The sequence below is a fragment of the Phycodurus eques genome, chromosome 10 (assembly GCF_024500275.1).
Source record: "Phycodurus eques isolate BA_2022a chromosome 10, UOR_Pequ_1.1, whole genome shotgun sequence".
Taxonomy (NCBI): Eukaryota; Metazoa; Chordata; class Actinopteri; order Syngnathiformes; family Syngnathidae; genus Phycodurus; species Phycodurus eques.
Genome location: NC_084534.1, coordinates 25,090,138 through 25,106,972, shown reverse-complemented (window position 1 = coordinate 25,106,972; position 16,835 = coordinate 25,090,138). Strand labels below are relative to the sequence as shown.

The window sequence follows — 16,835 nt, the reverse complement described above, 5'->3', positions numbered from 1 at the left end:
ATTGTGTATTACTTAACTGACATGAAGCTTAACTAATGTTTGAGCAGCTAACGGTTATCTATCCTGTGAAGTTCATGTAGCACAGATGAAGTTGGATTCCAGTCTCTTTTTTAAGTTGCAAACCTAGCATGGTGCCATTCTCTTGTTCTTTTTTTTAAAGTGTAATCCTTTAATCCAAATGTGATTATATGCAAGCCTTACTTAGACTCCCCCCCCCACCCCCCACCCCCCCAGTTTCCGCCCACCTACCACTAATTATCGCACAATACATGGGTGTAGTTGCAAAACTCAAAGCAGTAGTAGTAGTGGGAGTACAGTACTCTGTTGTACTTGATCCCAGTGGAGTTTGATGGACCTCTTCCACACCAAACTCATCCAAGCGTGTCTTTATGGACCTTGCTTTTTGCACTGGGAATTGTAAAGACCAGTGCATGATTGTTTTTCTTCTTTTTCATCCATTCGTACTACTACTTAGAGTTCTTCTGAGCCAAAATACATATTCAGTTATCTTAATATACATGTGTTTTTACTCCCATGTCGCCACTTGCTACAAATTTTATTAGAGTAAAAGTGAAAGTGTGTAAAAAAATAAATAAATAAATAAAGTAAAAATCCACTGCTTATATGTGATTTTTTTTTTTCTTTTCTTTTTTTTTTTTAATTGATTCAAATTCAAAATCTCATTACCTGACAGCATCTCGCAGGGAATGATTGTTTTCAAGGAAATTACGTGAAAAAGTGTAGATTGGCCACCCACACAGTACTTTGTTTTCCCTGACAAATCTATCCAACACAGTCATGCACATTTTATACATATAGCTCTTGACAAATTATACTCCTCTCGTCTTTGGCATATGCTACGTTTTATTGCTACCCCCCCCCCCCCACAACTCCTAAATCAATATTGCTAATCTAAAACTTATCCTATGGCTGCCAGTTTACTGGCTTCACTAGCTTTCGAGTCCACATGTAGGAAGACCCAAATCACAATCTGTTCTTGGCTGGAGGTCCACATGTGTGATAATTACTTAACAAGCTCTAGGAAGTGTAGCCTTCATCGCAGTAGTTGTTCCAGACCCACCGATGATAGAGAGACCATATAAAAAGCCTTAATGCCCTCCTGCACACTGCGATCATATTGGATCTTATTTAAACACACTTTTTCAACACATTGTTAATGTGTATCAACATGCAAATAAAGAATAGAAAAATCTGCGTTATAGCAGGACTACGTGACCTCAGATTGTTTTTGTTGTTTTTTTTTTTTGTTCATTATTATTTTTTTTATATATATGGTCGCTTGATTGCAGCTTTTCACCTAAAGAGGGTGGGAACATTTCCTCCACTATGAACGGGCGTTCACTGTACATTAGTATAAATTAACGGGCAGTAGGCATAAATTGTTTTAAAAAATGTATATATAATGTAATCACTGTTTTTGTTTAGCTTTTTTTTTGTTTGGCCTGCTGTTTCAAACGAGGCAAGAATCATCCTCTCGTTTCTGTTTATCTTCCACTGTTCACATATTGTCTTGACTCACCTTATCTGTAGCAATTCACATTGCATTTTGCGGCCAATTGGCACGGAATCCCCCCCAGGGTACTTCAAGAGCAATTAAACAACATCACACTCTCCATCCATCACCACCACCCGTAACCTCCCCCACACCCTAATCCATGGCTTCTGCTTCTTGACTTTTCCCCGCATTTTGAGCATTTCCTTGCATGAAAACTGAGGAGATATGCAATTATACCCACATACTGTGGAAGTATGAAGCGCGTGAAGCGCACAGCTCCTCCCGACGGAGCGACGTGATAACTAATGTTCTGGATCAAGGTTCACGCGGCGTTACTTGCTTAAGAAAATTGCCTGGTGCGATATATCGCCCACTAAGAGGGTCACTCCAGCATTAGGTCGGCGAGGCAGCCAAATCATCATTCAGCTCGTCGCCTCGGCCAATTAAGCGCCGGCGCGTAATTGTTTAAGCAAATTGCGACAGGACAAATCTGAAGGGACTCAGAGGGGTTATTTTGGTCTTGTCGTGTAATAAAGAGGTTGAGAGGCCTGCAGTCTTCAGATATTACGGGCTTTGTGGATGTAAGATGGAACATCACGCTTGATCTTTCCCTGCGGGTGACAGCTATGACCGACGTTTAAATATCTCTGCTCTTATTGCCTTGTGGGAAGCAAAGACAACGGACATCTCTTGAGTGCCATCTTACCAGAAAACTTACATGAAAGTCAACTTAACTACAGACTAAGGCTGGATTTACATTGCAGGTCCTAGTGCCCAATTCTGAGCAGTATTAGATTTTTTTTCACCCCACCTCCTCCCTTTCGTTGTTTGTGCGAGCAGTCAGTGAGCCTTTTTCAGGTCCCGCGGCTCAGTAGGAGAAGGATTTGCAAAACACGCTGAGAAAGAGTGGCTGCCAGAGCAGGCGATAGCACCAACACAATATTATTTTTACGAGAATGCCACCAGCCACTCTTCGACAAAGTCAAGTTAACGTTAATATTAGGGCTTGTATTCACCCTCGAAAACCACATTCGCTATTTGCGTTGACAGTTACGAATGACTTCCAAATCAGAATTGAATCCTTACTCCTTGTACTGTTCTGCAATAAAGACATCTCATTGTCCAACAAATACAAATATAATTTGTTTATTTGAAAACTATCTATTGAACCGGAAGCAGAGTACGCTGGTACGTTTTGGCTGCCGCATTTCAGCTTCCGCGTCTCCCTCCGGAAAAGGTTTTATTTTTAGTTTAAAACAGCCTACTTTAACCAGGATCCCTCGCCATACCATGGCCAAAGGTAGAAGCCCGGATCCGTTTTGCGCCCATCTCGATGCCGTAAAATGTGTAAATTCACGCTTGCTGGGAACATCAGCCTCCTTTTTAGCCAGCTAGCTAGCTGTTAGCGGACTAGCTCTCAGGAATCATCTGCTACGATGTGTTGAATGAATCTTGCACAACTTTCTCCCATTCTTTCTGCCAATCGGAAAAAGCACAATTCAATATGTTTTTTTTTTTCTATTTACGCTCTGCCATGACACATATGCCGAAAGATGAAAGATGAAAAGTATCAAATTAACAAAACAATACAACAATAAAATCAATAATATATTAAAGGTACAACAACTTAAATCTTGGTTTTTGGAAAGCGCAACCTCAATAGTTTTTCTTCTCTTTTAGACAATGAACAATGTAGACAAGTGCAATAGCAACAGTTTGAACAATAGCAACAGTTTGAACAGTGTGATGCGATAAAAAAACCTAGGGCATTTGTTATTGCTTCGTCTCCGTCAGGAGATCCCGGGGGAGGGTATTTAACTGCAAGTCGCGTTTGCGTCTCGCTTGTTTATTTTGTGTGTGCAGAACTATAATTCATGTTTGTGACATGCCATTTCTAATGAGTGAACAAGTGCGGCGGACTGCCAAAAGCATATTGCAAAGCTATGACGTCCACTAGTCGGAGTCTGAGCTGCACTGTATTCGTTTTGGAAAGTAGTGTGGGCGTTAGCACGAGGCAATTACGAATGTAGTTAATGTGTACTGTGTGGGAAATGAATTTCCACGTACATACCAACTATTGCATGGATTTCCAACCGTAACGGTTTTGGATACTCATGTGGCCAAACGATGCATCCTATTTTGACAGCCACCGCATGCTTGATTTCTGTTACAAGTAGATATATTACGGTGAAATCTGTTCACCCTCGGGATAATTTGTCATCATTTCGATGAACACCAATCTTTTCATCGACTGCCATCAATTCTCACGCCCGACCGTTCACTTGTCCTTACGTTTATGACCGCACGTTCCTTGGAAATAAATCACTCTCGTGCCCATAATTCAATTTTTTATGGTTGAGTTCACGAGTGTCAGTTAGGCATTTGTAAAATTGTTATTTGCCAGTAGAGTTTAAGTTTAATACTGCATTTGGGGAGATTATTTGACAAGCAAACATTAGCTGCATATTAATGTGTGGCTTTGTCATTAAGGGGACAGAATGGTCTTGGGTTTGAGACCCACTGTGGACCTAAATATGGAACTTACAATCGATTGTTATTTATAATTAGTGCAGTTTATTTTAGTAAATCCATCATAGAGGGAGAACATATTGTACTCATTATTGTTGTGGTAAATAAATCATGAAAGGCAAAAAAATAAATAAAAATTAAGAAATAAAAAAGCCTTTCCGCACAGTCTTACCTTTTTTTTTATTATTCTTATTTTTTTTTGGGCTTACTCTCAAATATTGTCTTTATGGAACAATGTGAGGCTGCTGTTGAGTCCCCGCTATTCATTTTGCATTCTCTGCATCTACTTAGTCACCCAATGTGAGCAGCCAATGCTTGTAATCCTCCACATCAAACCGGGATGGCAGTGACTCCATTAGCAGGCTTTCTCATGTGGCTGTCGGGCAGGCCGTCGGTTTGCTGGGGAAATCTTGTTAGGGGTCTTATTGACACGGTCTTTCATTAAGTTGATTAATGACATCTATTGGGGGGAATGTTCCAAAGTAATCAACATCTCTGCGGAGTTGCACGTCTGCAGTCGAAGTTGGGACTCAGTTTGAAACCAATCTCATATTTAATAATATCAATTTATGAGAGAATAAGAAATCTGAAATTAGACCGCTTTCGATAACATTACTCGTCAGTTTTATTTAATGTTATTCAGCAAAGTCTCTACCACCTTAATATGGTCTGCAACTTCCCTAATATAGTCCATATACCATCACTCCCAACATCTCTAACATCCTCATATCGTCTGAAGTCTTTCCAAAATGGGCTCGACCAAATAATTTGCAACGTTGTGCCTTCTTGCCTAAAGTTGTATTCAACCATTCCAACATATTCTGTAAAATTCAACCGTAGTCTGAATCCATCCCAGTATAGCTTTTACTTTGCTAATATCATGGAAATTCATCCCACCATAATCTGAAACATGTTTTTTTTACCTTCCTTAAAAAATGTTAGTGGAAAATAAACAAACATATGAATAAATTACAAAAAATAAATTGATCGCTCGGATAATGTTAGTAAGTAAGCTATCAACCGGGTAAAGGCCATGTTTTGTTTGATCTAACTCGCCCTTTGAATTGGATGTATCTGCCAATCCTTGGGACAGCACACTCAAAAAAATGGTTTGTGAGAGACTAGCACCAAGCCTCTTGCAGTGCGTTGAAATAAAAGGACCCAGGTGCAAGGAAATGCAGCGTTGACAGGGGTTTTTTAGTTAGAGGTTATATGTCATGACTCCTTCTTGTGACTGGTTCCAAGTCATTCCTTAGATCATTCACAATCTCCAAAACTGCATTGCTGAATAGTCGATATTCGTGATAATTTTTGTTTCTGGCATTTCACAAGTGGGTAAATTTTCCCCACTGCCTCTAGTTTTGTGTGCGCTATCCTGGCACTGCTGTGCGATCCCGTTTGCACCTGCCTTTCATCATAATAAAGTCTGAACCAAGTCGGAGTGAAGTCGGATCTAAACCACATTGAGAATCTATGGGGTATTGTCAAGAGGAAAATGAGGGGCACCAGACCCAAAAACAAAGAAGAGACAGCAAGCATCAAGGAAAGCTGGGCTTCCACAACTCCCATGCAATTCCACAGGCTGATTGCCTCAATGCCAGGGCGCATCGAGGCAGTGATTAAAGCAAAGGGATTCCCAACCAAGTATTGAATATTAACGTATTGTTTTGAAACTACCGTATTTAGATTTAGATTTAATGTGACCCTAATTTGTTTTTCTTTTTTTCTTCAAAAACTGAGAACTAATTGGTGATTTCGTCACGGTATTGACATTTTTTGAATTCCTGATTTTATGGGTTTTATGAGATGGAAGCCCAAATTGTGTAAAAATAACAAATAAATACTTGAAATTGTTTGAAATGTGGGCCCTGAATCTATAATCTATGAAAGTTTAACTTTTCGCATGGAATTATGGAAATAAATAAACTTTTCCACGATATTCAAATTTTTTGGAAAGGGTCTGTCGTCTTTAAATCCCCAAACTATTCAGCAACCTGCCCAAAATGCTTGTCAGACTCCCTAACAGAGTGTAAACCAAACCCTAACTCCTATCGGATTATATAAGCAAAATTTCAGGATAATCTGCTCTCACCCAAATATAATCTGCAAACTTTCAGCATAGTCTTCTGCTGTCATAGCAAAGTTTTTGGGTGAAACAAGTCTAGACAAGCAAATTGTTTTTATTTGGACAGCAGACACTTCCGCTTGCTGTGTGTGATGTTTTCTTACGTGTGTGTGTGCTTTCACAGAAGTAATTTCAATTTATCGCAGTGAGAGGATAGCATCCTGGGTCAGAAAGGTACCAAAAACGGGAGCGTTCGAGGCCAAGGTGTTTACCAGGCGCGATAGATTGAAAAGCAGAAATCAAAACCTCTGCCCACTCGATCGTTAAATTTCTTCTCATATTCAGCACCTAGCACACTTTGTTCTCTCTTTTATTGCTCGTTCTCTTATGGGAGGTACGCAAGACTATGAATTCAAAGCAGGTCACTGCAGGGTTGTTGCTAAAGTAGCTGACTCACATAATTTACTGGACTTCTTTCTGTAAATATTAAGCCTTAAACAATGGAACAAAGTGAATCAAGCGAACAAGTATGCTCATGGAATTATAATACGCACACAAATTGAAATATCAGCTTAAATTCGTTCTGCAGTCTTAACAATGCAAGTTTTTAATGAAGACGACGTCGTCCTCACTGAGATGGAATATTGACTTTGATTTTAACTGCCGATGAGCCCTGTTTCATTCCTCATATTTAATACTGTTTGGACAAAATGGCAAGCAGAGTGATGGGTGGGAATTAAAATTTGCGTAATTCAGTGAGAAGCATGCGCTGGAAGTGCCGGTTTGTGGTTCTGCAGGAGCCACAGAAGTGAGGGCTGCAGTGGAGTTTGTAGCTTTGCCAATCTCGTATCGTGCTGCCGTTGCGGTGCCAAGAGCGGTTTCATGGTGCGCAATCAGACGCCCACCCTCTTGGAGCGGATCAAAAGCTCGGAGAACGTATGTTCCTCAGCATTCTGCTACTTTATTTAGCCAAGCTTCACACAAAGAAACCTCTCTAACGTTGGTGGGCTGTCTCTTCATATTAGGCCCTGGACAGTGTTGGGCAGGTTACTTCCAAAATCTGATGTAACATATGTTGGTAATGAATTATATTACAATAATACGGCGAAATAAGAGCATCTGTACTTTTTACCACCACCACATACCACCAGTAGGGGGCACCTCTGAATCTCTTCAAAGCGGGACTTTCATCACACATTTGGTCAAACTCCTGACTGTGGACTGACTTGTTATGTTTGTCTCTATGACAAGTTTGTGTTGGTAGGACCACTAGAAATGGCAAAGTAGCACCTAAAATTGCTGTGGCGACGCAAAATGACAGACTTCCTGTGTGATTTTGGAGATAGGTTCCAGAGACGTTTTTTGTAGGTCTAGTCATGATAGACAATCCTACCAAATTTCATGTTGCTTCGTACAACTGGCTGCAGGGACAGGATTTTGGAGTGGAGTTTAATATTAGAGTTTCATCTTTGATGACGAATCATCAAACTTTGGTGCCGTGATCCGCCCGAACACAATCTCGAGAGCAGGTTTTTCCTTTGAGGGCCCCTAAAAAGGGCCAAAATAAGCCTTAAATGGTTGGTTCAAACATCAATAGAAAACTTTCTGTGTCTTTTCGCTCAAGTGTTCTTGAGACTTTTTTGTGGCCGTGATTGAAAGGCCTACCAAATTTCATGTTATTAAGTGAAACTGGCTTTGGGAGCTGAATTTACAAAAACATTCCAGAGGCGTGCACTACAGTCGCCAACAATTAAAACGTACATTTTCCATAACATATGCCCTGTGAATTACATTTTGATTACTCATTTTTTATGTTACGGCGTTAAAAAATGGTTGCGACTGTTATGTCGTTACTTTTTCATTCCTAACACTGGCGCTGGGTGAGTACTTCACATTGTATGCAAGGCAGTTTTTTGTTTTGTTTTTCCCACCACACCTTGCAAACGTAATATAGAGAGTGCAGCTTTACAGAAGGGGGATGTGTTTTTCAAAAAGACAGCGCTAATCAATACACAAGTGTATTCCATGCCTCATTCCTAGACGTAACCCAGTTTGCCAAAGAAAAAAAAAAAAGAAAAAACAGACTAAGATAGTTGAGTGGGAGCACGGTGCGGTAGTGGTTTAAAGTCTGACGCACAGTTCTGCGGGCCGCGGTTCGAATCTCAGCTCCGGCCTTCCTGTGTGGCGTTTGCATGTCCACCCCGTATGATCTTCCAAAAATGTGCATGTTAGGTTCATTTAGGACTGTTCATAGGGAATATGAATATGAGTGTGCATGGCCATCAGTCCAGGGTGTACCCAGCTTCTCTCAGCTGGGATAGGCGATAGAAAAAGGATGATTGATTAGCAGAGTGTGTTTGACACCTCCAACCCATTTACATGACAAATATACGTATGAAGCCTTAAAAATCATTTTAAAAGCACCATGAAGTCTTCTTGAGATTCTATCAAAGTGCTTTCGATGATTTCCTTGTCCTGGAACTAATGGATTTGGGCCTGGGCAATCGTGTGCAGCACAGTACAATATGTCCACTCGGGTGAAGTGATGAAGAGGAAAATCCGCGCCGCCACCTTTAGCACGCTAACCACCCACACACAGACTCGCTCGACTCACTCACCGTCCTCCCGAGTCTTCTGGATGAACGCCTCGACTCCGCTCTCGCCGTAGTTGCCCTCCGACGCCACGGTGGAGACGTAGTTCCAGCGCATGGCTTTGACGATGTCCACCATGGCCTGCGCCTGGTATGTGTCCGGAGGCACCACCCGGGAGAAGAAGTCGTAGCGGGTGTTGTCGCTCAGTTCCGGAGCCGTGGAGGCGTAGCTCACCTGCGGGATCTGGACAGAAGGGCAACATTGATGTCGTCCTGTTTGGAAATGACTTCTGGGTTCCTGAACACTCTGAACTGTCTTTGATATTTACAAAAATGCCCTGTAAATGTTAGGTCCGACCAAAACTTGTCTTTGATGGTTATAAAAACGTACATTCGGTTCACTGACGACTAAATGGTCTTTGGTATACAAATGCATGTATGATAGGTCCGTTGAAGACTTTCAGCTGTCTTTGATGTTTACAAAAAGTTACGTGTTAGGTATTGATACAGCCTTTAATGGCATCAATCCTTGACACCTTTCCGACGTTTACTGAATTTCCTGTCAGATCGGTTATGTTCAAGACCGCTAAAATGCATTTTTACCAGGAGATTGCTGTTAATGAAACAAAACTATTGTGAAAATGACTGAAATGGGGGGCATTTTTCATCTATTTATATGTTGTCTGACTGAAAGTAAAATGAATATTTCACTCCAGTGACACACATAAGACTGGAATTTTGATATTTACACCATTGCAAAGAGGTGGCAAGTGCACCTGGCAATTATTTCTTGTCAGCTACAGTATGTTACTCGATGTAAGCTCTTCAGCGGGTACAGTCTGAAACCGAGAATAACACTTTTTTATTTATTTATGTATTTATTTTTTGATGTACCAAGCACACTCAAAAGCTGATAGAAATGCATAAATTGTGCATTGTTTAATATTTCAACATGTCGCTTATTAAATGTCGTATATTTTCTCAGGCGGGTAATGCGGCAACTTTACTAAGCAAGATAAGGGTGTGTCGGAACTAACGATATGCTTTTCAGTGTGTATCGTGTATGTCCATGCGCCAGTTGTGGTATTCTTATTTTTTAAATTGAGGACTAAATTGTCTTTGATGTTTAGAAAACTAAGTTGTCTTTGATGTTTCCAAAAACATGTATGTTAGGTTAAATGAAGATTAAGAGGTATTTGATGTTCTTTGAGGAAATGAAATGGCCTTTGATGTTTACAAAACAAGAATGTTAGGTCACTTGAATGCGCTCAACTGTCTTTAATGTTGAAAGACAAAACGGTCCGTTGAAGATTAAACCTCTTAATTTTGTTTGAGGTTTACAAAAACATGTCCGTTATGTTAATTGGAGAGTAAATGTTCTGTGATGTTTACAAAAATAGGTATGTTAGGTCCACTGAATATGTTAAACTTAATGACGCCAAACTGTCCTTTGATGTTTGCAAAAATGTTTTAGTTTCACTGAAGACAAAAGGATCTTTGATGCTGACAAGTTGTCTTTGGTTCCTTAAAGAAAACGAAATGTAGTATTTGATGTTTACAAAAAAAATTTTCAGGATTCAAGTCTGTAAATTGTCTTTGAATTTAACAAAAACATATAGGTTATGTATGTGCAAGACTAAAATGTCATTTATGTTTACAAAAAAAACAAGAAGGATAGGTTCATTGAAGACTAAATGGTCTTTGATGTTTACAAAACCTGGTCCGTTTAATACACTAAACTGTCTTTACTAAAACACCTACGTTGGGTTTCAAGACGACTTTTATGTTTGCAGAAACAATTAGGTTCACTGAACTCTAATTGCTCTTTTGATGTTGACAAAAAACAGGTAAGTTTTGTTGAAGAGCCCAACCTCTCTTTGATGTTTGCAAAAGCGTGAAGACTTAAATGGTCTTCGATGTTTAGAAAAATGTAAATGTTAGGTCTAATTAAAGATTCTATATTGTCTTTGACGGTATGGGTCCTTGAGACTTTTTCGTGCGTCCTGTTCTGATTGACACGTCCGCCCAAATCCATTCCTTTTTGCCACTACTGTCTGTCCATTAGCAATTTGGAGCGTCGTCATACTGCCAGCTCCAAAAAGCGCTGCTGTTACCTGTTTGGATCTATCTCTAAAGCTGCGCCAGCATCTTTTATCGTTAAAGTTAAGTCCGGAAAACTTGGTCCCGCCGCTTCGTTAGTGTAGCTGGCTTTGGCAGGAGATGTGTGTCCGCATCATGGGCAGCTATATGCTTTCGACGTCGCGCAGCTCAGCGGAGAGGCTCCAAAGAAAGTGTCTTGACAGAGGATTTTTTTTTTTTGTTCATGCGAATGCAGGGGCGGGGTCACGGTGATTACTAACTAACTATGTTAGCGTTAGTGCCAAATGATCTGTGGAGGATTCCCCTTCCTCCCCCAAAAGTTCATAATTTTGCATCCTGACGTAGCATAGCGTATGCTTTTTCTTTGGTCTTTTTGTGATGGCCACGAGGACAAATGTAATGATACCCACAAAACAGGGGAATAACGACAATACGTTTAAAATGACCAAACAACGTTGAAACAGATTGGGTTCATGTTTGTAGTCACAGTTATGAGTTATTGAATCTTTGGTCAGTTCAGTGTGTCGTTGCCCATTTTTCACTCTTTGTTATATTGCAGCCATTTGTTAAAATCAGTTAAGTTCGTTTTCTTCCTCATTAATGTACACACAGCACCCCATATTCATCCATCCATTTTCTGAGCCGCTTCTCCCTGTGTGATATTTCAGTTTTAATTTTTTATCAATCCGCAAAAATTTAAACAATTCTGTTTTTTTCCCGCCAATATTGAGTGCTGTGTGTACATTAATGTGGAAAAAAATGAACAAATGATTTTAGCAAATGGCTGCAATATAAAAAGAGTGAAAAATTTAAGGGGGTCTGAATACTTTCCGTACCCCCTGTAAATTGCATGTGTACAGTTTTTTTCCTATCTTTTCCTTCCTGACTGCCTTTCTTCATTCCTTCCTGTTGTTGTTGTTCCTTTTCTGTCTTGCATCCTTCTGCAACTTCCTTTTCTGCCTTCCATTGTTCCTACCTTCCTTTCTGATGGCTTTTCTGCCTTCCTTCCCCTAGGACCTGTTTTTTTTCTTTTTTTTCTTTCTGACCTCCTTCCTTCTTTCCCTCCTTCCTTCCTTCACACCTGATTTTTATTCATGCATCTTTCGTTCCATTGTTTACAGCTGCTTTCCTGCCCTCCTCCCTTACCAACTTCCTTCCAACCGAGACCTGCTTTTTCTTCTTTTCTTCCTTCCCTCCCACCTTCGTTTTATTCCCTCAGCAGATGTTTTAATCATGGATCCGTACAGCTGTCCTTCCATCGCTTAAAGCCTCCGCTCTTCCCTCCTAGCTTCCTTTCTGCCTTCATTAACACCTTCCTTCCCACAGACATGCTTTTTTAATTTGGCATCCTTTTTTTTTTTTTTTTTTTTGCTAAAAACACATTTTCTGCCCTCCCTCTGTAACCACGGTAACAAATCCTGATCAGATTGTCTTTTCTTTTCATTCATAATTTCATCGTTTTGGTAAGTTCCACAGTGTTTCGGTCACGCTGGCCTGTTGGCTAATCATCGTCATACTTCGAGCGAGGTCGTGATGGGTTCGCAGCCAATTAGCTGCCAATTTAACATGGAAGTGCCTTAGTCCGGTTTACCTTTCCAATACTGCTGTACTCTACTTTCTTTGTTTTTCACGCCAATGATTTGCAATTTGCCAAACAAAAGATGAGTTCAATTAAAAATTCTACTGTATACCTGTTTGGCCCACCCTGTACATAGTTAAGAATAGTGAAAAGTTAGATAATATACAGTATAACACATACAGTATGTAACCTTAACCATACTGGCAGCGCTTTACAATGTGACCTCATCCCTCCATTGACTCCAGCACATGAGCCATGTTTCCATCAATTGAAGGTGAACATCACCAGTGAGCTGACAATTATTCATCCCTGTGGTAAAATAGTGTGCTAAACACAAGTAAACAGCAGGCAGGTACAACGACCTGGCATTGTTATGTTAATAACTTCCCACCTGTGCTTTTTTCCCCCCGCTTTCCTCCTGTCTTCGCTAATCCCTCCACGAAAACATCTCCTTTGTTTACTCCGCCGGCTGCCTGACGCAAATTGAACAATTACACGTTGTCATCATCGAGGGTTAATGCCAGCTGTCTCTAGAGTTTTAATGTTAAGGTTAAGGATAAAGTTCTTCCCAGGGTGCTCATCATCACATATTATCTGGTGTCTGGTGACATGACAAAAAAACGGCAAAGAAAAAGCCAAAGCATAGAATAAAATGGTGCCTTGAGATAGGAGTTTAATTGACCACGCTCGTAACTCTGATCACTCGTATCGCAAATCATCTTTCCCCATTGAAATGAATGGAAATACAATTAATTTGTTCCTGCCTCCCCCCCCCAAAAAAAAAAAAAACAGACGACAAAATGGAATGTTTTTAAAATAGCACTCTAATAGTGTACTTTATAAAAACACAATTATACAATCAAGTAGAATGTAACGAAATTAAACAGTCCCATGCTTAGTGTCACATTTCCTCTCTTCATTTCTTCTATGGTGGCATCCATCCATCCATTTTCTGAGCTGCTTATTCTCACAAGGGTCACAGGAGCACTGGAGCCTATGCCAGCTAACTTTGGGCAGGGTACACCCTGAACCGGTTGCCAGCCAATCGCAGGGCACATATAAACAAACAACCATTCACACTCACATTCACATTCACACCTACAGGCAATTTATAGTCTTCAGTCAACCTACCATGCATGTTTTTGGGATGTGGGAGGAAATCGGAGTGCCCGGAGAAAACCCACGCAGGCACGGGGAGAACATGCAAACTCCACACAGGCGGGGCCGGGGATTGAACCCGGGTCCTCAGAACTGTGAGGCAGATGCGCTAACCAGTCGACCACCGTGCCGTCTATGCTGCCATCTTCAAAAACATATATGCAAAGCACCGCTTCTGTTGCTAAGCTGCTTTACATGCCCTGTTTTATGGTGACCGTCACGCTTCTCTTGGCCATCACTGGTACCCATCTGTGGTGGACCGTCACTCAAGCCAAAGAAAAAGCAGAACACCCTTGCAGAATACTGCTTCTGACGCAATGCTAATTGTGCCTGTCTTTTACAGATGAGCCTTTGCTACGTTAAGTACACACGAGAGGCGCTTCAAAGAACCCGGTGGCCTCTCAGATACTCAAAGAGACCACCAGGGAGCCCACCGAGCACTTACGATGGAGAAGCAAACAAGGAGCTCATGTGCGAGTGGGGGGTTTACAGCCTATTGGCAGACAGATTTTTAGGGTAAATAAAAAGATTTTGTTGGTTATGCACATAAAAGACTCTTTTCAAGTCTTGGGTAGCACTGCTGCTATAAGCTCAACCCTGGGTAACAAGCAAAATGCAGCGTGGTCGCGTAGCTGTGCAACTAGCGTACACCTGATTTGGAATATCACCGTACAGCTCACATTTGAGTCACCGTAATTCTTTGAACAGTACCTCTACACATACCACGTGGCTCGCTTACCACTTTGGAGAGCGAAAGGATAAGTGCTAACCCGAGTAAGTATATCACGATGCAGCTCACATTTGTATCACCGTAATTCTTTGAACAGTACCTCTACACATACCACGTGGCTTGTTTACCACTTTGGACAACTAAAGCTAAATTTCCCATAAAACAGATGTTAGCATAGTCTCACAGCCATGCAGCAAATGCATTCTGCTCACATTTTAATTACCGCAATGCAAGTACTTCAAACATGCTTCTTAGGTTGCGGACCACTTTGGAAGCTAAATCTCATAATCTCAAATAAATCCGGAAAATCAACTTCCGCTTTTTTGAACCTACCCATGAATGAAGCATGTGGAAGAAAAAGCCTCCGTACGAGTTAAATATTATTAGCTTTGTCTCCTCCTCTCAACTCAGTCTGCTGTCAAAATATTAAAGGTCAAATGTGAGATATGGAAATATGAAGTGGTTTAAAGCCAGCTGATGAAATCTCCAGGCATTATTTTTGGGGGGTAGACCAATATACTTTAAAGAGACACCCCAGAGACATTATGAGAACGTCTTATCAGGAGACTTTAGTAGTTTATTTATTTGAATCCTGTTAAAGCACAACGGCTCTTATTCCCCACTGAGTTCTGCTCAAGATGGCAGACAGTCAGATCTATAACACCGAGAAAAAAAGCTGTTTTAAAAATTACATTTTTAGATGTTACATTGAGGCGGCATGGTGGAGACTGGTTAGAGCGTCAGCCTCACAGTTCTGAGGACCCGGGTTCAATCCCCGGCCCCGCCTGTGTGGAGTTTGCATGTTCTCCCCGTGCCCGCGTGGGTTTTCTCCGGGCATTCCGGTTTCCTCCCACATCCCCAAAAACATGCATTAATTGGAGAGGGGATGACTGTGAGTGTGAATGGTTGTTTGTTTGTATGTGCCCTGCGATTGGCTGGCAACCAGTTCAGGGTGTACCCCGCCTCCTGCCGATGACAGCTGGGATAGGCTCCAGCACGCCCGCGACCCGAGTGAGGAGAAGTGGCTCAGAAAATGGATGTTGCTTTGAAGTTTGTTCAAAATCTGGATCAGATGCAATTAAAAAGAAGGGTTTGAAATTGTTACAAAAACTGCACATACCAAATTACATTAAAATACATTCAGTGTAATTATTAAAAAAACAGTTGTTTTGTCATAAGTTTTGTGTATTGTACCCTAAATATAGTGGAAACAGCATCGGTGAGACTGGGTGTGACAGATAAGCAAGTCGCATATGATGTAAAGTCATGAGAACCAATGTGATGGATCACAAACATACACAAAAAGAGACAAATGAGGTCTCTGTGTAATAATATAATGGGGATAATAAATTAATTTCCACTACTGCGCACCTGGGCACTTCATATCACAACGCCTCAATTGGAACGACGGCATAAAGTCCCCATTGTTTGTGGCGCAATCTTGAGAGCGGCGAGAATCTGATTTGTGGTATCATTATGCGGGGATTGCTTTTCCATTCAAGAGAGGCTCCGCTATTTGCTGCTCGGCTTACTCCAACAAAGTCAAACTTTCATCTGCGCCGGCCGCCGGCAGCTGACGGCAATTAGGGGAATGTCTGGCTCACGGAGAGGTGCTGCCTTCGAGTTCTACGTAAACACTTATACCTTTAAGGTGTCCAGCTGCTGTCCACAACAACATGAAGGTCATGATTTATGAATAAATCCAGATGAGTTGAAATGGTAGTACCGTAAGTAATCCAAACACTTCCAGATGAGTTGAAATGGTAGTACCGTAAGTAATCCAAACACTTATTGGTCTTTGACCAACATTTTGTGAACAAAAGAACTATGATTTGATTTGTTTGAGCTGTGGACGGGTCTGGTTCACCCGGCCGCTGGAAACGGGGTTGGAATCTTGGCGTGGGTTTTCTGTGGGTACTCCAGCTTTCCCCAACATTCCAAAATCATGCATGCAGGTTGAATGAAAACAAATTTTTCCATAGGTGTAAATGTGAGTGTGAATGCTTGAATGTGCCCTGCAATTGGCTGGTGACTAGTCCAAGGCAAAGACGTATCAAAAGAAAGTCTGGACACTCTTTGATCTGACAGCATGTTCTGTCATTGGTTAAATCCATGTCACATAATTTAGGGACCCCGTGTCTACATTACAACTACATTTAAAGTATAGGCATGTGGTAGCTGTGGACAGTTTTTGGCTTTTTAAAAGTCTATATTTGGCAAAATGGTTTGTTGTGTGGCTGTAGGCTGTTCCACTCATCGGGGACAAGGCGTGCAGATGTATTGTTTCCCGAAAACCCCAGAAAGACATTGCCTATGGGAAGTTGACTCTTACATGATCAAATATTAATGAAACTAAATACAGCATTATTACTTTAAACAAATGAATAAAGAATAATATATTGTTTCAAACGTTTTTTAAGAGGGGTGCAATCGCCAATGCATCGCCTGGCCCCTTCTGACAGCCTTGGTCAAAAAGTGTTGTTGTCTTCATAATCGTAGCGTATTTCTCTTGTAGTGCACTGACTGGCCTTGGTAACAATCTGAGATTAATATAAAATATATATGTT

General features: G+C 41.0%; 1 protein-coding gene across 2 annotated transcripts in view; it reads right to left on the bottom strand.

Annotated features, from left to right (window-relative positions):
• LOC133409013 (metabotropic glutamate receptor 4-like) overlaps nt 1–16,835 on the bottom strand; it is a 152,824-nt gene that overhangs the window by 70,825 nt on the left and 65,164 nt on the right. For both annotated transcript variants that reach the window (XM_061688485.1, XM_061688486.1), the window contains one exon: nt 8,729–8,945. In XM_061688485.1, the coding sequence (XP_061544469.1) occupies nt 8,729–8,945 (217 nt within the window). The remainder of the gene's footprint in view (nt 1–8,728; nt 8,946–16,835) is intronic.